The following is a 24,544-nucleotide window of genomic DNA, read 5'->3' as shown; positions in this document are numbered from 1 at the left end:
CTGGCCTTGAGGCCGGTAACATCTCCAACAAATCTGCTCTCTTTTTGCACCACCTGTGCAACCACAGAAACTCCACCTGTCTAACCTAGCTCCTCACCCATAGTCTGCCTCCCCGCCAATCCAAATAAGCCCACTCTAGTTTATACCCTCCTCTGTGACAGAGCACCTGTTACCCCCCAGGTGACAGGTGCTGTGACAAAGACTCCTTACCTGAGAGAGCAGGTCCGCTCATGAAGTTTTGGTCTCATATACATTTTCATAAATTGTATTTGAAAATCCATTTTCCTGTTCCTGTGATGGTGTTATGGTCTCACGGTCTAAATATCTGTATATATGGTCTATAGCCACATCTTTAGTCAGTCCTACTGGGCAGTGGTCCTTCAAGAGCTGCATACCTACTTAAAAATATTTTTCATAAAGTTGACTGACAAGAGGAAGTTAGTGGAATTAATTACCTTTGGTGACCCATTTTATCAGATTGATTTATATTGGCAGTTCATTGAATCAAAGATCCTTTTAATCTAACACCGTCTTTAGTCCGTGAAACAGTTGGCATTAGCATTAGCATTAGCAGCAATTTCCTGCTGATCTACTACTAAATAAATGCAGCAGCTGCACATTAACCAGCTATACACAGAAACTGTTTCTGTGTTAGGTCATATTTGTTGAGTTATTTGTAAATTAGCGTTTCAAATAATTTGCCACTCTGTTTATGTGCGTTCCTCTTCAGCAGAGCTAGCTACATGCCGAGGTACCGTATGTGCACCATAAATGCATCACAGTGGATGAGAAGGATAAAGGGCTGTTTTGACTGTGGGATGTCATTATTTTTAATACTTACCAAATATCTCCAAAGTGTCCTAACTGGATGCAACGCCAGGGAGCAGCTAAAAAATACATAACTAAAATAAAAGTATGATAATTTGAAAGTCATATGGTTAAACCTTCCAGTCAAATTTAATAACTCACTCAAGTGAAGGTACGGGAATTGTTACCGTTCTGGGTCATTTTGACCCAGCATTTTGAGTTTCTTATGTTTCGGTATTGTTTTGTATTATGATTTATGTTCTGATTGTTTAGTTATCCTGTTTTGAATATTATATTCTATGTTTCAGTTTGTTCTGGTTTAGGGTTTTGTTCTCAGGTTTTGTGTTCTTGTGTTTAATGTAGGTTTAGTTCAGTGCCAAGTCTGCATCCTTATGAATTGTTTCTTGTTTCCTGTTTTATTGTGAAGGTTCGTGTCTCATGTGAGTGTGTTCAGTTTTGCTTCCCCTGTCTTGTCTTGTCAATTACTTCCAGCTGTGCTCCCCACCTGTGCGTAATCTCCCTGTGTTCTTCTGTGTGTATTTAAGTCGCGTCTACTTGTGTGCTGGTCACTTGTCTGTCTGTGTATTCTCCATGTGTTTACCCTGCTATCTATCTTCATGTGCCTCCGCTCACCCGTGTTCGTGTTCATGTTTAGTAGTTTAGTTTTTCCCAGTTCAGATTAACTTTAGTTCTGTTTGCCATTTTATTGCCGTTTTATTTTTACAATAAATCTCCTTCGCACCTCCACAAGTGCCTGTGCTTGGATCCTCCTTCATAATACTATTCTATATCCTTCCGGCCCACTTTAACCCATACTGATAATGTTTGTTTGTTTTTTAAATGGAGATTTTATTTCCACATGAACCATCACACATACAGTGCAGTACAACTAACTTTGGCTGATACATTTATATTAAAACAGGAAAGCTGGTATTGACAAAGTAACAACAAGATACAGACAAAAGTGACAAATGGTTGTAACATATGCAATTACAAATTTTCAGAGGTTTATAAAATAAGCTAGTAGCGTGAGAGTAAGTTGTAAAAGTGTTGAAATATTCACAATTTAAGTGTAGAGCTCACCTGTTTTATTTAAACAAGTTGAAAAGCCAGCTAAAAGTTACTGTCCACAAAAGCCTTAAACACTTTGTCCACTGAGATGCAGGCATTTACACACCGTGTAAATTTCTACAAAGGGCACGTGGAACAATAAACTGTTATACATAGAGTGGAAAATGTTAATTTTGACAACTGAAAACTTTTCTAAATTCTTAACACTAAATTCTTAACACTGACCTTCCTGTTGAAGAAATAATAATCTAACATACACATTGTCAGCACACCATAAGTCAATGTGGACAAAAGAAGTTACAATTAAAACATTTGAAGTAAAGCTCCATCAAAGTGGTTTTATTTTCAGTCAAAAATTCAGTTATTCACAGTATTTAGTACACACATGTTTTTGTAATGAAGTTTTTTGGGGTAAAATATAAGATAAGAATATAAACAAAGACTAATTAATTTGAGTCTTTGTTAAGAAAAGTCCCTCTGAAGTCTATATCAACTCAATATCCAGATGAGCATGCTCCCTACTAAAAATCTATGCTTATATGTACAGTGCAGATGCAAACACATGGAAAATGTTATTATGCATTTAGATGCAGAAGTGTGTGCCAATCAAAGGGAAACTTTCAAAACACGTAAGAGTAACTGTGTGTCTCCTGGAAAATCCTCCATGCTCTTGAGACTGTGCTGGGAGACACAGAAAACCTTCTGGCAATGGCATGTGTTGATTGCTGTGGAGCCGCTTTAGGGTCGAAATATTGACTCATGCTACTAATAGTGACACTGACCCTAGCCAAATACAAAACTAGTGAAAAAACAGTTTAAGAAGACGAGGAAGGCAAAAACGTAAAAAATGGTAAATGGCCTGTATTTGTATAGCGCTTTAAAAGCTGTAAAAACCCTTTTGTGTTATTGTAGGGTCTTTACAATATAAAGCACCTTGAATGTTATTGTGATTTGGAGCTATATCAATATTTATTAATTGAACTGAATTATGTAGGTTGACTCATTGCTGCCACTCTCGTGCACTTGTTATTAAATTCAGTAACACCAAAGCAGCTGAAACTGATTAACAACCCCCTTTGCAACTTAACTGACCAGATCAGTATCACAGAAGTTTAACTGAATTGAAGCTATACGCTGATTAAAAAGTGTTCCTTTAATTTTTGGAGCAGTGTATTTACAGGATGGTAGACGGTAATCAGTAAAGACCGTTTAATGTCACATCCAACTAATTAATACATTTTCATTTTCACATAAATTATTTTCTAGAAACAATCAGGGCTGTAGGGCACGTATTTGTCCATGCCTCAATCTGAAATTTAAATTTTATGTATTGTGCTTATTTTCTAAAACTCTCCCTATGACTTCATCACAAAGTCCATTTTACTTGCTGTTTTTGGAGCTTTTGATTACAACTCTTTGTTCTTATGAACAAATCGAATCATCAGTTATTACAAAGGTTATTTAGCGGTTATGATACTACCAAAGTTTTGCAAGTTGCTACACATAATTTGGTACAATGGTATAAGTTACATATGAATGCCATTATTGTTTCTTCTAATAGACTTCTGGGTTTTTTTCCCAGTTAAAATTAGTTTTTTCGTTGTTGAGAGGAGATGAAAGATAGTAATCTTCCAGCTTTCACTGATTATCATTTTTGGCTTTGGCCATGGACTCCAGTCGTGTCTGTAGTTGCTCTATCTGTTGAACCAGATTATTGAAACTGGTCTCATTATAAAGGTTTTCGTATTTTATCTCTAACTGGCATCTTTGATCACTGAGGTTTTGGTATTTTGTTTCTAACTGGAGTCTTTGATTGTCAAGGCTTTCATAACTGGAGCGTAACTTCTTACTTTGGTCACTAAGGGAGTTATATTCACTTTCTAGCTTGTCCTTTATTTTAGAAAGATCGTTGTAACTGTTCTGAAACTGGCCTTTTTCTTCAGTCAGGTTGTTGTAACTGTTCTGTAACAGAGTTTTTTCCATTTTCCAATCAGAGTTGCTCTTGGTATCTGCATTTGACACATAAACAAATAAAGAAAAAATTCAACCAGAGTTATCTCCTTAGGGCATCATCAGCATACCAAAAAAATACTCACATAAGAAAACCATGTAAATGAGTCCAGCCAGGAGGAGAAGACACAACAGACCCAGAAACACTACAGCAGCTCTGCAGGAATTCTTCTTTGCATGTCCAGCTGCTGAAGAAAACCAGAAATGTATTATTTGTTTGCTTCTATATAATAGACAAACCAAATGAATGTACATTTTATCAAAGCTTCACATCACAGAACACATCACATCACTCAGAGTGAGCTGAATTTTGACATGATAATAAAAGCCAGCACAGAATTCATCAGTACACGCAGTGGTTTCATTACCTCAGAGTGCAGGTTTCAGTTTTCTCTTGAGGCTACCTTACTATTTGTATCCAAATACAAATAGAATGCAGTATTATTATTAGCAAGCTATTATACTGTTACCCAAATATAATGTAGGCATTGCTAAATTATTTCATCTCATTCACTTCAATGTGTTTCCCCTAATAAATTTTAGACTAACAATACCCTGATAGTACAAGTTATATTTGGTAGGCCTTCTTGGGTATTTATTTGGTAGTCACATGTTATTCATTTATCTTTTACCTTTTTAATACGAAATTAATTATTACCTAATCTTTACATCGTGAGTTCTGAAAAAAGTTAGACCACATACATGTTTTGCTTTTTTCTTCTTTAATGTGGGACAAAGAACAAAATGATCATCTTTTAAAAAAGTGCATTTTTTTTTTTTAAAGTATGCATACTAAAGTTTATTACCCAGCTAATAATATTTCATATTTATTTGCTCAGATAAGTGGCTGAAGTTGATGGATGGATATTTTAGAATTCATACAAATATTTGCACGCTCAGCAGAAGTTGACATGTACATGAAAAATTTACTGTGACACTAACTCAAACCCAGTCACCAAATCATTGTGTACTTACACTGCATTATTTACATTTATATGCATGACATATCATAGAGTTGCCTAATTTAATACGCTGTATGTATTAGTACACATAGTTTTCTGGGGTTGCCAGTCATAAAAATTAAACTTTTAAGCTGACTTGAATAGTTTCTAAACCTATGTGCTGGATTTAAAAATTATTTGTTCACAGTTTTCTAATCAAGTTGTCACGTCAGTCAACACATGGGTGAAAATTATCACAAAAATTCATAAGCTTCCAGCCAGGTTTTCAAACACACGTTATATTCCTCAACACATGAAAAGTATTTATTACCTGAAGGTGCAGCATCAGTTTGGTTGTGAAGCAACACATTATCATAAACATTTTGTGAATCATTTGTCTCCCACTTCTTCCTGCTCTGTTTTCCTAAAAATCCATCAACATTCGCATAGGTATTATCCATTTCCATTCTAGAGATCTCGATGTCTGAGGTGGAGGTGGCAGTAAAGTTTGTAGAGAGTGCCTGTCTAATACTTGTCTAATAAGGTAACACCTTCTAAAAGAGGTCTAATTATGTATGTGTCTCTGCTCAACAGGAAATTGATGACTGATGCAATTATTTTTATAGGTGACTCTGTTTTTCTGTTTAACCTGTTTGTAGCAGCTACATGACAGTTGCTTCTATTTTAAATATACCATACAATACCGTATTACTTTATTTATTAAGCACTTTTAAAAACACCAACATGGCCTATCAATATCACCAAACATAAAAAACAAACACAGGCCGGAGGGTAACAGATATAGAAACACAAAACAGCAGCAGAAGTTAAATAATAAAGGAGTACATAAAAAGTAACTCAAGATGACAGTGAACTTTTGAACTGGTCGGAAGGCCAGGGCGTAAAAGTGTTTCTTCAAAAGAAATTTAAAAATGGCAAAGGGAGAAGTCTGGTGTGAAATTGTGAAAGCTCTATAACCTCTGAGTTTGTGTTGCATCTTTGGAACAAGAAAAAGCCTCTGGTCTGCTGACCTGAGAGAATGAGATGGGACTTATGTTTCCAGCAGCTGGCACAGATAAAAGGGGCCACAACAAGCCTTTTAAAATAGATTAGTAAACAAACTGGAAGCCAGTGAAGGGAAGCTAAGATTTGAGGTGGCATGATCTTGTTTGCTTGCACCACATAAAAATCAAGCTGCAGCGTTTTGCACCAGCCGTAGGCAAGCAATGCAAATTCTGATTAAAAAAAAAGTGCATGGCAGAGAGGTGATAAGAGCATGCATTAATCTTTGAAGGTTGCATTTGGATTTGGATTTGCAGTTGGTCAGAGGGCCCGGTGGTGCCAGTGTCCGGCAGCCTCGCCTCTGTCAGTGCACCCCAGGGTGGCTGTGGCTACAATGTAGCTTGCCATCACCAGTGTGTGAATGTGTGTGTGAATGGGTGGATGACTGGATGTGTAAAGCGCTTTGGGGTCCTTAGGGACTAGTAAAGCGCTATACAAATACAGGCCATTTACCATTTGAACAGAAGAGGCATGATTATTGGTAAATAAATGTATTGACCTGTCATGGTCCCTGTGTCTCCCAGGCCAGCCCAGTGTGGCCACAAGTGTTTGTTGTTTCTCTCTCTCTCTCTCTCCCCTACCTGTCTGCCTGGGCGGAGCTCTGACTGGGCTCCTGCCCTTGGCCCACGCACCTGCAGCTGATCACGAGTGATTTACAGTGGATCTCTGGCTCTTCTTAAGGCTGGGGCTCTGAGCTATTCGTCGCTGGAATATTGAGTAACCTCGGTAGTAAGCTCCAGAGTGTTAGTTTCTTGTTGCCTTTCGGCGTTGTTACTTCGTGTGATTAATCGCTTGTTTCCTGTGGACAGGAATCCCTTTCCCTTGGTGCCCTGGGTGTGCTTAGTTGCTGGTGTGCGGTGTTTCTGGATTCCCTCGTGTGTGAAGAGCCCCTTTCCTGGATCCCCCTTGCCCTCTCACCTGTATATAGTCGCACCTGGTGTCGTGTATCAATAAAAGGAACTGTATTTTAGCTGCCTCGTCTGCGCTTGAGTCCGTCCACCAGCGTGACATGACCGTTACATACAGTGCTTTGAAAAAACAATTTGTGCCCTTCCTGATTTCTTAGTTCCTTGCATTTTTGTCACATTTAAATGTGAGAGTGTTGGCCTTCTTTGAGACCTTGGCAAAGCGGTTACTCTTTGGAATAACTTGTACTTTTACACGTTTGTTTGAACCAATGATCTTGAAATCTGCAGTTGTTTTATAAATGGATCCAGGAGACTTTCTCAACTTCTATCTTCAACTTCAATCTACAACTCTTAGATCTTCATTGAGTTCTTGTTCTGAGTATTTGTTAGAGTGCTGTCAAAGACGTCCTTTTTATGCAGCAAAGAAAATTCAACATGTAAAAAGAGAAATGGCAGACAATTAAACATACCAACCAGACTTAGTCCTTAGTTATTTTAGTCATTTAAGATGTTGAACTGTGTGATCAAACTTCCTGCACTTGACAACTTGTGTGTGAGAAAAACAGCAAAACATCTCATCAATATCACATATTCATATGCACATATGCAATATCACTGCTGACATATGCAGTCAAAGGATTGTGAGACAGCTTTCAGGCATTTGTACATGAAATGTGATTTTAAGCCCTCAGATGAGGAAGTGTACTTGCACGATGTTACTGGCTTACTTAAGAAGCCAGTTTCTTTTCACAGATCCAGAAGTTTGGATTTTCACATGGTATGTCATTCCAGCTGTTTTCGAAATCATAAAAATTTATTTCAACACAGTTTTCATCTTTTCCTTCAAAACTATTGGGTTCATCAGGCCCCCAGTAACTGAAAAACAAACAAAAAAACAAAACAGAGAATTTAATCCAGGATACATGCAGCTCACTATAATGTGGGCAAGTTAGAAAGTTAGAAAATTCAAATAGCTTCCTTTAATAAACTGCAGTATTCTAATCTGGCACAACAATATGTGAGGGCATTAGTTTTACCACTGATTAAAGCAGAATAAAACAATAATGTATAAACCTTTTGCTCAGTGGAGTCCCATCCACCCAGTTCCATGTCCCTTTCATGGCTGTCTTAGTTAGTCCAATCCACATGAGTTTTTTAAAGTTTCTTGTAAAGTCCTTGCAAATCAAAAGTAAATTAAAATTAAATAATGGAACTAATCACGTATTTATGAGTTTCTTTCCATTATTATTAAGTCACATTCACAAACCTGCTCTTCTTTGGTGTTGATAATTGCCAGGTCTGCACCTCTTTGTAAACAGTCCTCTCTACTGTCTTTCCAGGATTTCGCAACAGAAGAAATATAATAAAAACTTGGGCGGGAATAGACCCATCCTGGTTGAAAATATTGATCTGTTGTTGGAGGAAAAAAACAACATTTAATATTTCAGAGATTAACACATAAATTTACATTAACGGTTTTATTCTAAACTTCAGCTCATGTAAAAATGAGAACATTTTAAATAGTCAGCTTATGTAAAAAAATGTCTTTAAGCCAAATTATCAAACTTCAGAGGCTCTCTTTGATTTATTTATTGATTTATTTATCTTTTTGCTGTGATCAGTATTTTGTCATTTAGAGATGATATTCCTAATAAGGTCAACACAGGGCTTCTGTGGTCACAGTTCAAATGCTCTGAGTCTTCTTAAAAGGGAAAGTGCTTGTTTTTTAAATAAAAGATAAACCGAGAGGCCGCAAGAATGCTGAACATAAGAGGCCTAAGAGGTATTATAGACTGTGAAATGCACAACAACCTAAGCAGAGTCCAAGAATAAGAAGTATAAAGCTGGATGAGCTAAATAGATCTCCTTTAAGTATTGTAAGTCTTGCTTACAGCACTTACACAAGTGTTTGCTAATGAGGAAGGGCATGCAAGGGTAAAAATAGTCAAATACAAAAGGTGAGAAGTAAAATGCTGTAACATGTTAAGTTTAAGTTGGTGTAAATTTTCATTGAACAAACTCCAGATAGTGAATAAAATCATGCCGTCTACCACAGAACAAAATCCTGCTATAACCATTTGAATGTAAATATCATTTACAGCTTGAGAATGTTGCATTAATTTGATTTGCAATAAAAAAAGACTCATTTAATCTAATATATCCTACATGATACCCAGGTATACCAAAGTGTTGATATTATTAACCCTTAGTATATATACATATAGGTGTATGAAAGGCCTCTTTACAAAGTTTTCAAACTCATGCTTACCAGTGAGGTTTTTCAGCTCTTCTGCCTCCTCTGTCTTAATACATGATGTGTTATTGTCTGCAAAAGCAGAAACATGTTGTCAACAGAATGTAAGACAAGCCGTCCCTACAAAAAAACCCCTAAAATTACTTTTTCATCAAACCGATACTGGAAAACATTTTGTGTCACAGTGAAATGTAAGTACCTCATGACTATGGCTTTATTTTGAGTTTTTGGTACTCAAAAACTGAAACATGACTTTAACTGGAAAGTCCCTTTCTTTTTCTAACGCAATCTTTAGGGGTTCTTTGGTTGCATGATGACTTGAAGTTTTTGAATCTAAACTTCCCCAAATCTTTTTCTCTGTCTGAATGTCAAACAACTGTTAATTCTAACAGTACGTATTACTATTCCTTGCCCTCAGTATTAGTGAGCTAAATGAAAACTAGACACAGGATTACAACTGTTCTATCTTGTCATTAATCAATAATGTACACAGTGATAAAACAACAACAACAACAAAAAGCTAAACTAGGGCAGTACTCTGGTCCAATTTCTGATAAAAAAAAAAAGTGTGTAAATGTTTAATTACGCTACTTACAGAAAGCAAGACGCAGGGAGATGTTGACGGCAGCTTGGAGGATACACAGGAGTCCAAAGCTAACAGCAACCAGTCTGAATAGTTTTCTCCCTGCAACACACCCATATAAAACAAAAAGTCCCCTTTAAGTAGCCTCTTTAAAGAAACAGGCCTGCAGAATTTTTGGGCTAACCTTACTCATCATAACCTGTCAAACTCACAAAACTTTAAGATATCTGCATTTTCACGTTTTCATTTAAATATTAGGCGAATATGCAGTATAAACAATGACTGTTTGGATAGTTATTGTAAATGAATTTTCTTTATGTAGACGATGATCCTGGTAAAAGCATTTTAGTTGAAAATTATGGGGATGAGTTACGTAAAAACAATTGTAAAACTTGAAACAGTTACATCAATTTGCGAGCATGGTGGAGTAAGAATGTGTAGTGGTTTTGCAAAGGAAAGAGAGAACAGAATGCAGAAGATGGACACAGCATGGCACTTCTTTCCCTGTAACCCAGGAGCGCCTTCGATGCAAGTTTCTGTATGCTTATGTGTTTGTAGTATTGATGGTCTACATTTTTTTTTCTGTGCAGTGCTGTGAAAATATTTTTTGTTGTTTACTCAATTGCTCTATATATAGCTATACATCCCATACCCTGGTTCACTCTCCACCCCCAGCATTACTGTACATGAGAACTTATGTCTTTGTTTTTTTAAAATACCCATTAAATTAGAATTCACTTCGATGCACAATAGCAGTTAGTTATGTTCATAAATGATAGTTTGGTAGAGAAGGAATTGACTGGTATAAACAGAAATGGAGAACAGATTTCTACATTCTGCTGTCACTCTGCCAAAGTTTATAAACATTTCCTGTTTTTTTTCAAAAATCTTCTAATTTTGGTGGCACTGACTTCTTCATTCATTCAAAAAAAGTTGAGTTCTAGGAATTCGAGGTTTTGGGTCCATCCATTCGCTTCTGCTCGTCCTTTTTCAGGGTGGCGGGGGGCACTGGAGCCTATCCCAGCTGTCTTGGGGCAAGAGGCAGGGTACAGCCTGGACAGACTGCCAGTATGTCGCAGGGTTAACACGTAGACAGAGACAACCATTTGCGCTCACATTCACATCTATCGGCAATTTAGTTTTTCTAATTAACCTATCCCCACTAACTACACGTCTTTGGACTGTGGGAGGAAGCCGGAGTACCCACGCAAACACGGGATGAACATGTAAACTCCACATAGAAAGACCGCAGCCTGATGGTGGAATTGAACTCAGGACCTTCTTGCTGTGAGGCAACAGTAACCACCACGCTGCCCAAATAAATAAATACCGAAGAGAGAAAAGCTCATTATAAGCTCACAAAACTGCAAAATGAATAAAATGACATATTAGATCAGTAAGAGTTTTCACTGCAAAATATGTATACATCAGTAATATGTGTACATCAATTATTGCTTAATTTAAAATGTAGCTTTAAAAATGTGTTTTTCTTGTTGCTATTAAAGAAAAATTCAAAATGATTTATTTCTTACCTGGTGCAGCAGGAGCCCCTTGACTGTGTTTATTAGAGCGACTTCTGGCTGACACATCAGGCAGATTTGCATAATCCATAGTAATCTCTAGTTGCTCTCGATGGGCAGCTCTTGCCATCTTTTAAACAACTGCCTGGAGAGTGTCAATGATGATGTAGAATCCACTTCTTCTTTTATACTTTTCTGTTTGCTTGTTTCCTCTTTCTGTCCTTCACTTTGCTCAGTATTACACAGGTTTTACCCTTCACCCCCTCCAAGCTCAACAAATATCACAACTAAGGCACATTGTCCTTTATCCACTTCCAATGGACCAGTTCCTCTGGGGGAACACCCAGTGTTCCAAAGCCAGTAATTCTATTTGTCTGGCATAGTTAATAGTGATTTGTTGCAAGGGGCAGTTTGCCTGTAGTATAGGTTCTCCCAACAAAAACTAATGCTAAAAGCAGTTCTTTAGAATACTATGGAAAAAGCAACAGTGATAGTGGGTCTGGTAGTCTGGCCTTTCCCGATGGTGATCAGCCAGGGCACATGGGCCAGCCCTGCTCTGCATCCACAACCGGCGGGAGGAACCATAGGAGTTTGTTGCAGTGTGGATGAGGCCGTGGTCAAATTTGGAGGACTCAGTAATTTAATCTATTTTAAATATATTTATAACTAACCTTTATGGATTGTTTATAAATAATTTATGCAGAATTGTACCTCGAGCCTTTACAGTGCAGCTGTTTTCTCTTTTATTTAATCAATTCCTTTGCTTCCTGTAATACCTTGTGAACCTTCTTTTTTTTTAAAGTAACCCATAAATAGGGCTGGACTGGTAATTTGGTGTATATAAATAAAACTGAATTGAATTGTTTTGCAGTTTTTACAGGCTACAAGGCAGCCTGTAGCCTGGAATTATACAGGCTACAGGCTGCCTTGAAGCGCAACTGTGCACTGGCCCTACAAGCACTGATAGCAGCCCATTTTTTAATTTTTATTACGACAATATATTGCCCAATATTGCCCAGACAAATTGGCGGAGAGGTAAGTGACGGAAGTGACGGCGGTAAGGTAAGGACCCATGTTGTAGGTGACGTCAGACGCCGGAGATTTGGCGGAAAAAAACAAAACAAACGAATGGTAGCCTAGAATTTAACAAAGTTTCTTTAATCTTCAGTATTGTCAAATAAACTAACCAACTGTCATATAACTAACAACATCTGCCCTATCATCTCTAACACCCTGGAGAACAACGAGGAGAGTTTAGACGCTCTCCAAGAATACATCGACCGGTGCTTCGAAGATTTAGTAATGAAGAAGGCCCAGAGCATGCCTTCCCCGGCCAAAACTGAGACGCCATCATCTAAAAGATATCACCCGGCAGACTCCCCCGGCACAACATCGCCTGCCGGCAAAGATATCGTCGACATCCTGGAGTCAATCGATAAGCGATTGTCCAGTTTTGATGCGAGGCTGTCCCTGGTGGAGATCTTACACCGGGAATTTCAATCTCTAAAAGAATCCCTGGAGTTCAGCCAGAAGCAGGTGGAAACACTTGCTGCAGAAAACGCCACGCTACGGGACTCGGTCAAATCTCTAACCGAAAATGTGACCCAATTAAACTTAGAAAATAAAAAATAAAAGAGACCGTTATGGATTTACAAGCCCGTAGCATGAGAGATAATCTTGTGTTTTCTGGTATTCCAGAGTCTGCCGGAGAGGACCGGAAACGACCGTGAGAAGCTTCATTAAAATCCACCTGAAGCTGCCGGAGGACACGGTGAAAAACATAGGGTTTGAAAGAGTGCATCGCATCGGGGCTCCGAAGACAGGAAGCGGGAGACCGCGTCCTATTGTGGCCAAATTCGGCCACTTTAAGCAGAAGGAGCAGGTGAAGAGTCGCGGCAGAGAGCTGAAAGGAACGGACTTCAGCGTGAACGACCAGTTCCCCAGAGAGATTCTGGAACGACGCAGGGTCCTGTTCCCAGTCCGACGTAGTTTTATTCAGAAAGGCTCCCGGGCTGTCATCGCCGTGGACCGGCTCTACGTGGACGGACAGCTCTACCGCGACCCGGCATCACTCCATGGCTGTATTGACCGCACACCAGATAAGAATCCGCTGCGCTATTCTCTTCACTCACACTCTCTTGTATTAACTTTTGCTTAACTATGTAATATCAGTTTGCTAATTTAGTATAACGTTACCGTCACTCTCCGCCAATGCTTTAATTGGAATGTTTCCGTTCTTATTTCTTTTTCCCTCTCTCTCTCTCTTGTCGCTCACCTTGCTCTTTGGTTTCCTTGCTTCTCTTTTCTTTCACTATGTCGATCACCTGTTTCCCTATCCATCCACAAAGGACACTGTCTATTTCTACATGCTCACTCTGCACGATCACGCACACACATGCGTTTAAAGGCAACACATTTACAACAGCCACACAGTGCACACAGATATAGGACACACACGCACATTTGCTCATTTTAGTTATTATGCACACACATAGTCAGACCTATGGAGCTTCACGCTGCGCATTTTCTCTCTATTTACAAAAAAAAAAAAAAAAAAAAAAAATGATGTGTTTCCATTTCCTCACCCGTCTAAGCAAGACACACAGCATATGTCATTAGCCACAAACACACAACTATGGGCACGCTAAGGTTTGTCTCATGGAATGTGCATGGAGCTGGCTCTAGGAAAAAAGGTTAAAAATACTTAACCAACTTAAAAACTACAGGCAGACGTTGTTTTATTACAAGAAACCCACATGCCTGTCACAGGTCTGAATAAACTTTATACACCTGAGTTTCCTAATGTGTTCTCAGCCTGTTATAATTCTAGACAAAGAGGAGTAGCAATTCTAATACATAAAAATATTAATTTCACAGTACTCGATACAGTTATAGATCCAGAGGGCAGATTCCTAATAGTCAAACTATCTATACTTAACCAAAAGCTAGGTATTGTAAGTATATATGGTCCGAATGTTGATGACCCTCATTCTTCCACGGTTTTTTTAGTGCACTCTCCGAACACTTAGATTGCACAATTGTTCTTGGGGAGACCTCAACCTGGGACTAAATGAAGAAATGGATAGGCTAAATACAACAGGAACTCAGCGTAATTGGCAGTCCACAAATATAATCAAACAGTATATGAGCGACTTTGGTCTTTGCGATGCATGGCGCTCCCTCCACCCTAACAGTAAGGAATATTCTTTCTTCTCACATGTTCATCACTCCTACTCGTCTGGATTTTTTTTTTTTGGTCAGCAGCTCACTGCTGAGTGACATTTCAGACACTGAGATTCATCCTATAGCTGTCAGCGATCATGCTCCTGTATCTTTAACACTAATGCAGAAGAATAATACCACACCAAGTAAAAACTGGAGATTTAATACATCGCTGCTCAAAGATGAAGAGTTTATCAAATACTTTAAAAAAGAATGGACTTCATATTTAGACTTTAATGACATTCCTGGAACATCAGCATCTGTCCTCTGGGAAGCAGGAAAGCCGTGATGAGAGGTAAAATAATCTCTTTCTCATCACATAAGAAGAAAGAAGAAAACAAAAATATTCAAGAACTGGAAAAAACATCAAATCCTTAGAAAAAAAGCCTATGTATCACACCAAGATCAAGAAATATTAAACAATTTACATAAAACAAAACTAGAATTAAATGAAATTATTAATAAAAAGACTAAATTCTTAGTACAAAGACTTCGCCTGCAAAATTATGAACACGGTAACAAATCTGGACAATTTCTTGCTAACCAGTTAAAAATCAATAAAGAAAAACAACTATATGTGCTGTTAAAGATTTATCTGGGAATACAATATATGATCTTAAAAAATAAACAAAATTTTTAGGGATTTCTATGAAACTTTATATACACCACAAATAAACCCATCTAAAAACGAAATTGATCAGTTTCTGGACAACATAACTCTTCCAAAATTATTAGACACCCAAGCAATGGCACTGGATTCACCACTGATGCCAGGTGAACTCCAGGAAGCCCTGATAAGTATGCCCAATAATAAGGCTCCAGGTCCAGGCGAAGCTTTCCTGCAGAATTCTACAAAGAATTCTGGACGATTCTAACACCAGTTTTTCACAGAATGTTGCAGGAAATCAAAGAAAATGGCAGACTACCACCAAATATGAACTCTGCAAATATCAGTCTCTTACTAAAACCAGGCAAAGACCCTGTATATCCCTCAAGCTATCGTCCAATATCCCTTATAAATGTAGACCTTAAAATAATCTGCAAAGCTCTCTCAAAGAGATTAGAGAAAATAACCCCTCTTAATTCATCCTGACCAAACTGGCTTCATAAAAGGTAGGCACTCATCAACAAATACACGTAGATTACTTAATTTAACAGACTACTCATGCAGCAAAACATTGAAACCATAATATTGTCTCTTGATGCAGAAAAAGCATTTGACAGAGTTAACTGGAAATTTCTATTTGCAACTTTACACAAATTTGGTTTTGGAACCTCTTTCATAAACTGGTTAAAAATATTATATAATTCCCCAACAGCTTGTGTCAGAACAAATGATCAAACATCCTCCAGCTTCTGTCTCCTGAGGGGCACCAGGCAGGGATGCCCACTCTCCCTTCACTGTTTGCAATTTTATTGAGCCACTAGCAGCAGCAATTAGACAGAATTCAGTAATTAAGGGCATAAAATGCAAGAATGTAGAACATAAAATCAGCCTTTATGCAGATGATGTGTTACTTTTTCTCCAAAACTCACAAACCAATATCTCTGGGGTGATTGAATTGATAAATTCTTTTCAAGAGTCTCAGATTATTCAATCAACTGGTCAAAATCTACAGTTCTTCCGATTAATTGCTCCTTCCATAATTCTTCTCCTACACCACTGCAATCTGGAAATATAAAATATTTAGGTATTAATGTCTCTCCTAAGCTTTCAGAATTAACTAAATTAAACCACATCCCGCTTTTAAAGACAGTAGAAAGCGATCTGGCTAGATGGAAATCTTTACCCATATCACTCATGGGAAGGGTTGCCGCTATAAAAATGATGGTCTTGCCAAAATAAACTATTTGTTTTCAATGATCCCAAATAAGCCATCACAAGATTGGTTCAGATCTCTAGACTCATGTATTTCTAAATTCCTTTGGAAAGACAAACCCCCACGTATCAGCTTAAAAACATTACAAAGGACCAAGGATAAAGGAGGATTAGATCTGCCTAACTTTAATCACTATTTTTTAGCCAACAGGCTTCAGTTCATCTCTAGATGGTTTAAACACAGCTTCTTAGATGAGCCCTGGCTAGATGTAGAACAGGCACTATGTAATAATCTAGAAATTTCAGACCTACTATTTATCAGCTCAAACATCAAAAGACATGAATGCTTTAAAAGCATCAACATCAGCTCTTCTCTGACAGCATGGTGGGAGTTTCTAAAAATGACAGCGTCCTCATTAATCCCATGCAAACGTACACCTATCTGGAATAACCCTGACATATTACAAAACAATAATATGATTAATTTTCCAGAATGGAGTTGTAAAGGAATTAAATACTTAGAACATATATTAGAGGAACAGAATTTATTCCATTTGACAGACTAGTTACACAATATGGGATCAACAAGAAAAGATTTTTAGAATATCAACAAATTAAATCCATAGTAAAAAGAGATTTAACCTCAGTCAAGCTGAATTACAAACACCACCAAGTGCGGTACACTTTCTTACTCTTAAATCCCCCAAATTATTATCTAAAATATACAGAACACTTTCTAAAATAGATGAATCAATATCCTTCCTATTGCAAAGTGGGAAGCAGATTTATCAGTAAGCTTAGACCAAAACTTCTGGTCTCAGGTATGCTTAAAACCTTTAAATTGATTAAAAATCCCAGTCTGCAATTAATACAATACAAAATACTACATAGAGTGCACTATACAGGTCATCGGATGTTCAAGATGGGCTTTACATCTTCCAACAACTGCTCACACTGTCAAGGCAATACACCAGACAATTACATCCACGCCCTTTGGTTCTGTCCACGAGTGCAGAAGTTTTGGCGTGAGATATGTGAAGACTTATCAAAGTGTCTGAAATGTAACATTCCAGCCTCCCCTTTAGTGTGCTTGCTGAGCAACTTGGATGAGGTCACTGCAGAAATAAACACAGCCCACATTGTTTTTACAGCCCTATGCATTGCCAAGAAAACGGTCCTCCTTAACTGGAAAAATAAAAATAATCTTAATTCTAATCAATATAAAAACCATCTAATAGATCACATTAGTCTTGATACAGCCTCTGCCACCACATTTGATCAATCCCTTTGGGCTCCTTTGATCGGCTTCATCACCTAGTGGGGTGGGGGGTCATGGTTTGGTCCTGCCTTCGCTATTGTGGTTGATGTGGAGGTTGGGATGGGCTTAGGGCGCCAGGAGAACCCCTAGAGACGTTATCCTGGAGGGGCACAACCCGGGGTTGTGGTCATAACCTGGTGAGTGGCTCTGGTCGCTCTTAGAGGGTGTTCTCCTCGTGGCTGCGTGCAGCGGGGCTGGGGATGATCTGTACTGGCGGACGTGAGGTTACTGGCCTGGTAGCCTGGCTGCCCCTGAGTGGATCCGGGGCAGGCGGGGGCTTGGGGTTGGGGTGCCGTCTCCGTGATGGGGCTCTGGCTGGGCCTTGGGGCTTCGGTCCCTCGTCGGTGTGTCGCCGAGGTTGTGGGCCGGTGGGTGCACGGGGCTCAGCCCTGGCGCAGGGTGCCTCTGGTGCATCGACCTAACTGGGGACTCTTCAACTGGCAGGAGGTTGTTCCATCCTTGCAGAAGTCCACTCTGCAGGTGGGGAGAGACACAGGAGAGGTGGAGAATAAACCTAACCTGGGTGTCTGTTGTCTTGTGTAGTCTGGAGATGATTGAATGTTGGGGTGGGTATAGTTTCCTCTGCGGTGGGGTGGGGTGGGCTTCCCCAGGTCCTGTGGGGCTTAGCGGTGCTGCTGCCGTGGGCCCCGATCGGGATGGGCCTGGGCTCCCTGCCTTGGTGGGTACTAGGGGCGGGGGTGCCTACTGGGGTCAGCCGGGAGCTGGCCCTAAGGAGGGGCATCTTGCCCCTCCCTTCTTTCCTCCCCATCCCGGCTGCCTCCCTCTTCCCGCTCCACCACACCCACCCACACAGGTAGGGCCTTGGGGTGCGGGTGTGTCACCAGGGTGCAGGGAGGCATTCCCCCCTCTGTCCCCTTCTGGCCACCTGTGCCTCAATTTTATTTCACAACTTAGACATCCACATTATTCACACTCTCATAACACACACACACATATATATATATATAGGGCCTTGAGGGTGATCACGTTAACGGCGTCCAGAGGACGGTCTGTGTATTCAACCCTACCTCTGGCGCCGGTGCCCACCTCTCAATTTTAAATCCATGTAGACATTGAGGGTTCTCGGGAGGGGCCGTGCTAACACCTGCTGCTCTCTGGCAGCAGCACCATGCCCTCCCTTGTTTTAAATGCACTTTAGAACAACACGCAGCAACACTACACATGAGCGGGAGGAGGGAGGTATGGGGTCTTCACACACCCCCGTTCTCTACTAGCCATCGGGGCGGGGGGCTGGGAGGAGGTGTTGGCTGTCCGATTGGCATCCCTGCTGCTGCGGAGCCTGGGGCGGTCTGCTTGCCTCCACCCGGGGAAAGGGTCACATCTCTTGGGTCTGGTGCCGTTTCCCCTCTGGGGGCGAGGGTACCTGGACCCAGGGCATAGAGTATGTTTGGGGAGTATGATTGTGTGTACATGTCTATGTATGTCTATCCCTACGTTGGGTGAGTGCTGAGTGTTTGTATATGTGTGCATGAGGGTGGGAAAGCATGTTTATGTCTGTGTGTGCCTGTTTGTCTGTGTCTATATGTCAGGTCGGGTCTTAGACTCCACCTCCCTGGTACTCCCAGGCCCTCCAAGTGTGAGGCTATCTCCCCTCACCACACTCCCCTGCTGGTAACTGATGCCCTCAGGGGTTGGTGCATTGGTGGTTCTTGGTGTCCGGGGCTGGGCGCTCAGGTATGCACCGGCTCACTCCCGGTGGCTACTTGGCGGGGCCCGATGCCTGTCGCTCGGTCAGGCCTCTTCCGGGGCAAAGGGGGCCCTCGGGCCTCCGGCCTCGGGGCCTGCAACTCGGTTCACTCTGGCACAGCTGGCTGCCGGCAGAGCCGGCGGGCACGCCGGTGCAGCCCCCTCTGGCTTCTGCTCCGTGGCTACTGGGTGACCCCCTCGTCTGGGGATCTCCTCAGCCCTTCCCAGGAAGGTGGCACGGATGCCCCTCCGTGTGGTAGTCCTTGGGCTCTCGCACTCTGGGTCCTCTGGATGTCTGGAGCCTGGATCTCCTCCATGCCTGCTTCATGCCCTGGGGATGGGGCTATGGGCCTCCACACCCTCTAGCAGACCGTTACATGGGAAAACCTTTTGTATACAAGCGCGTTGATCCACACAGGTGTGCACACGGGTGTTCACTGTTCGTAGACATAAACTACACCTTTCTTAGCTGCTACTTCAAAGCACATTGTGCGCTGTCTGTCCTGCGTGCTGCACAACAACTTTCAATATTTAGTATTTACTGCTGTTCACACTCAGCTAGATTAACGTGATGGTGTTGTGTTTAGTATGTTGCTTTGTTTTTGTTTGGTTTTTTTTTGCTTGTCTTCTCTTCTTTTCTCTCAACAGGTGATCCAGGAGATTTTTTTTTTTTTTTTCTCTTTGTCTTTGTAAGTGCCCTTTCTCACTGTCCCTTTTCCTTCTGTTTTCTTTTCCTTCCTCTCTTTCTTTCTCCCTTTCCTATCCCCAGTCATGTCTGTCCCATCTGTAACAACTGAAAATAAAATAAATAATAACAACAAAGTTTGATCAAATGGACCAATACGGCAATGCCATGATGATCCATTTGGCAAAATAAATCCATTTGGTATCCTTGTTGGTCTTCAGACAACAATTCTGACGGCTTAAGAACCAAATGGGACAGACAAAAAAAAAAAAAAAAAAAATATATATATATATATATTGCCCAATCAAATCTAAACCAACCTCTGTGTGGCTCATAGCATTTATATTTATATTTTATATTTTTCAGACACGTAACGATATCTTAATTGTAGTGAAATCTGATATTGTGAAAAGCCCAATTCAACATATAATGTGGGATAAATTAAGACCATACAAATATATAAAGGACAGCATTTACTCATTTTGTTAAACATGATAATATTTAGCAAGTCATTTTAATATTAATGTATGTAAGTCTTTTAAAACTAGAAACACTGGGTCATTTATTAAAATGTTTGTTTGCAGTACCATCGATGGCAGTAAAAATGTTGTGGTTAAAAAAGGTTGTGAGGCCGCAGAATAAATAAATAAACAAATGGCAAAGATTTTTCTTCTTAGTCATGCAGCCATGTGGGAAAAGAATAGCAACAATAAAAATGTTTTGAATGGTAATGCTTGAGGTGACAAACCAAAATTTCCAACATTGCATATCTCTTAGTGACCGATGACAAAGCTGAGACTGCGTAATCTTCGATGACAAAGCTGAGACTGCGTAATCTTCCTGATGAAGCAACAGAGTGTGGTAAAAGTTCAGTTTTTCAAATGATTATCTCAGATAATTTACAGAGACATAAACAGCCGGGGATTAAGTTTTAAAAAATGAACAATGAAGGCTAAAAGCATCAGAGAATCAGGGAGAGCTAGACATGAAACAAAACTGACAGTAAAGAAAATGAACCCCCCCCCCCAAAATAAATGAGACACAGGGAGGCACAGACAGAAAAACAAGGAAGATGATTAAGAATACCATGATGAATACTACGATTAATCATGAATCAAATCACAAAACTCAGCTGATCACTAGAACCTGTAATGTGAAACAGCAAAAGACTCATTTTACATTTGAATTTAGTGTCAACATTGGCAGTGAAAGCCAATTACTTAATGGTTGATGTTGCATTATTTGGAAGTGGAAGTGTATATATAACAGACTGATGTAACACACATCATCAACTGTGCAACTCCAACAGTCACACTGGGCTCAGGTGCACATGTCCAAGTTTCCTTGAGCATGACTGTGAAAAAGACTGCAAAGGTATAACGAGGACGGACAAGAAATAGTACATGCAAAAAGGTTTGGAGTTGCAATTATCTAAAGCAGGACATGCTTTAAGGCTTAGATTGAGGATGCAACATTCAGTTTGCATCCTCAATTCTTATGATTTCCAAATCTGTAAACCATAATTCTGATTCCTCATTATTGTTGAAATACACAGACAGAGGACCAATGTTCCCTCTAATTTTTCATGTGCCTGAGTGAACACACAAACTCCCTGAGCGATCTCGTGGACCACTGTGAGCGACATTAGACGTGTGCACTGTGGTCACGCCAGCGTCGAATCCATCCAAGTTACATGTTTATTAAAATAATAAAATTACAGCATTTACATTTCTGTTAGACTACTTTTAATTAACAGCTTTAGCCCACTTACAATAAAAATAATAATAATAATAAAAAAATCTTCTTCATGAGCTGTGTAGTATGTTAACACTATTGGAAGTAAAAATAACTTGAACTCCAATTTTGAAAACACAACTTTCTTTCTTTTTAAAAAACAAAAAAACAAAAAACAAAAAACAAAACTCTGACTTGTATTATGAGTATGAGTCTGTGGTCTGTGAGAGTCCTGTAACTCTCTGTCTGCAAAATACAGTATATAATGACCAATGTTGGGCAATTAATTATATAGTTACTTCTTCAAAAAAGTTACTGAGTTTTGCAAACAAAGTTTTTTGCAGCTCTTTACCTAAAAATGCAGCCAGGGCTGTTTTTTTTAAACAAACATTTCAAAATATTTACAGAACAATCAGGTTTCTGCATCAAATCTGATGCCACTCCAAAAAATAATTTCTGTCCACTAGAGATAAAGGAGAAAAACAGCCTGATACCTGCAGGCGTGACAACAGGAGATGTATCACTCCTGTAACACCTGTAACATTCAGCACTCGCCTCATTGTTCTGACACACACAACAAAACTATTGACTACACTACACACTAACTACACAAGATTTGCGCTAAACGTTGCAAATCTCTCACGTCTCAAACCACCATCGTCACTCCTAAAACTTCCTTCCGTTTCTTAACAACTAAATGCCATGTTTTGATTGGTCGACATGGTACATTTTTCGACCAATGGGAAAGGGTGGAGTGTTTTGGTTTCGTCTCTGCTCACAGGCGGAGAGTGCTTTCAAGCGTTTTCCTTATAAAACGCCTTTTTTACTGTTTCTTCCCGCAGTAGTAAATATAAACAACGATAGTATTCAGGAAGAAAACCAAACATTGCATATTTTTTTTATCATAACTCTGGTTTTATGAGGCCTATCAACACAATTTAAAAACTGGTATAAAGTCCACACTTTTTCCGTCAGTTGTTCCGTCTGTCCTGCTCACATCTCCAAGGTTGTACAAGTTGTCATTAACGTGGCTTCACTCCACATTAGCCACGCCGCTTTGCTAGCTAATTTACATATTTACTTTAATATTTACTTTAATTTCAATTCAGGTTAGAATTTTTTTTATGTGCGCAACGCAGATTTTCTCTGCGCAGAGACCGTGCCAACAGTGCGCAATTGCGCACGTGCGCAGCTTAGAGGGAACATTGCAGAGGGCGTATGGGTCAGTGATCAGATTTCTGTTGATGCTCTCAGAGTGATGCAGGGAACAGATAAAATAGAAGCAGCTGTAAACTGACAACTTTTTTTTCTATCCCACATTTCCTCCTCTCACTGGGCTTTGTTGAGTTCACATTAATCTGGCCAGTGTGATGACATTAAATTGTTAATGGTTAAAAATAATAAAAATGATGTTCTATAACAATCTACAGTGCATTGGCTTCTTTGATAAACCAACAAGAGAAACAAGCATCAGTTTAAAATGATGATTTTTTAAAGAGATGCTGTTTTTACTCAGCTTCGTTGTGCTGTGTCATACAAACCACTCTCAATCTTGCTTCCGCCTCTCGTGTGAGTATTATCCTTTGTTTGTGAATTTCAAAAGTAAGAAGACTTGAAAAATAAATAGATTTGCTTTTTTTCTTTCTTTACTTTAGTGTAAAACAGTAGCAAATCATCCACCCCAGAGTGCAACGTAATGCCGATGGATTGTGAGCCTAACAGGGCAAGTCACTGCGGTGAATTACAAGACAGATTCAAATCTTTTAACAGCAATTTAAAGTCAGTTCGAGACAGAAACACTCACCTCCTAAACAACATAACAAAACTTAAGGATAAGAGGGACAGGCTATTTTATTTTATTTTTTTCTGTTGTTGCCCACAGTTTGATTATGGGAAATTTGGGGGTTTGTCTCTAAACATTGAAGGGTTTTTTATGTAAAAATAGTTCCTTATTATACAAGTGTCCCAGGATTTTTTATGCAATGACGTGCTGGTGCATAATACTAATTGTATTTCAGAATCAATTACTATACAGGTATTTATGTATTTGATTACAGTATTAATTCCGATTTTGCCACTGTGAGGAAAGGGAACAAGAAATAAATGTTTGTCCTTCTTGTTTTTTTTTTAAATTTTTTATATTGTATCAAGTTAATGTATTCGATCAGGCAGTTTAGAAGAGCAAATATTAATTAATTAATTTAAAATGTCTAGCATTTTAGGCCATAGAGTGTCTTTTCTGAAACTGGCACTAGGAGGCACTAGAGTTATTTGCATAGTATGATCCAAGTTTCAGCTTCAGTATAGTCTGATATGCAAGTACAATGTACGGTTTAAACAGCTAAATAGAATACATGATTTATATTCATAGTACAGTAAATGCCACTGACACATTTCTATAATTGCCTAGTCTGTGACTTTTTTTTGTTCTCTCGCAGAGTTGAGCTGTGGTGCGTCTTCTCAGCGCTGTCATTCACAGTGGAGGGAAGTGAACTCTAGATGTTACTTCATCTCTAACTGGAGTGAGTCTTGGGTGAGACGTGGGAGGAGAGCAGGAAGTATTTCAAGAGTGTAGGAGCTGACCTGGTGGGGATTGACAGTGAGAATTGTTAAATTAAAACTTACTTTAACAAGAAGTACATTTGGAATGCAGATAAAAAAAAAATATATCCAAGCACATATATTTAAAGATTTTATCAGGTGTAACTTTGACGGAAATGCAGAAGGACCTCCCCTTGCCTCTGTTTGGTCATATAACCACAGAATGTTTTGGGGGTTATTTTTCTCATAATGCCAGTTTCTACTTCTGCATCTTCATATTTCAGTGGGAAATGTTTTTTACATAACCATATTTATATGACAGCTTAGCTAGTCTACAATTTTTTTTTTAAGTTGTAACGTTA

At 39.4% G+C, this 24,544-nt stretch overlaps 1 protein-coding gene across 1 annotated transcript; it reads right to left on the bottom strand.

Annotated features, from left to right (window-relative positions):
- Window positions 1–7,168: 7,168 nt before the first annotated feature.
- LOC116334082 (CD209 antigen-like protein E) lies at window positions 7,169–11,321 on the bottom strand. Its single transcript, XM_031757411.2, has 6 exons — window positions 11,169–11,321; window positions 9,649–9,738; window positions 9,069–9,125; window positions 8,067–8,209; window positions 7,874–7,974; window positions 7,169–7,675 (listed from the first exon to the last, which is right to left on the bottom strand). Exons 1-6 carry the CDS (start codon window positions 11,284–11,286, stop codon window positions 7,528–7,530), a joined length of 657 nt encoding a protein of 218 aa, XP_031613271.2. The 5' UTR covers window positions 11,287–11,321; the 3' UTR covers window positions 7,169–7,527.
- Window positions 11,322–24,544: the final 13,223 nt, after the last annotated feature.

The sequence above is a fragment of the Oreochromis aureus genome, linkage group 6 (genome assembly GCF_013358895.1).
Source record: "Oreochromis aureus strain Israel breed Guangdong linkage group 6, ZZ_aureus, whole genome shotgun sequence".
Classification (NCBI taxonomy): domain Eukaryota; kingdom Metazoa; phylum Chordata; class Actinopteri; order Cichliformes; family Cichlidae; genus Oreochromis; species Oreochromis aureus.
Note: the sequence above shows the minus strand (reverse complement) of the source record. Positions and strands in the feature narration are given on the sequence as shown.

Bases quoted from the DNA above. Each gene is read 5' to 3' on its own strand.
- LOC116334082 (XM_031757411.2), bottom strand. From the start codon at position 11,286: ATGGCAAGAGCTGCCCATCGAGAGCAACTAGAGATTACTATGGATTAT. The intron at 9,126-9,648 runs GTAAGTAGCGTA...CTGCTTTTGCAG, and splicing joins CTCCCTGCGTCTTGCTTTCT to ACAATAACACATCATGTATT. The intron at 8,210-9,068 runs GTAAGCATGAGT...CTCCAACAACAG, and splicing joins AGAGCTGAAAAACCTCACTG to ATCAATATTTTCAACCAGGA.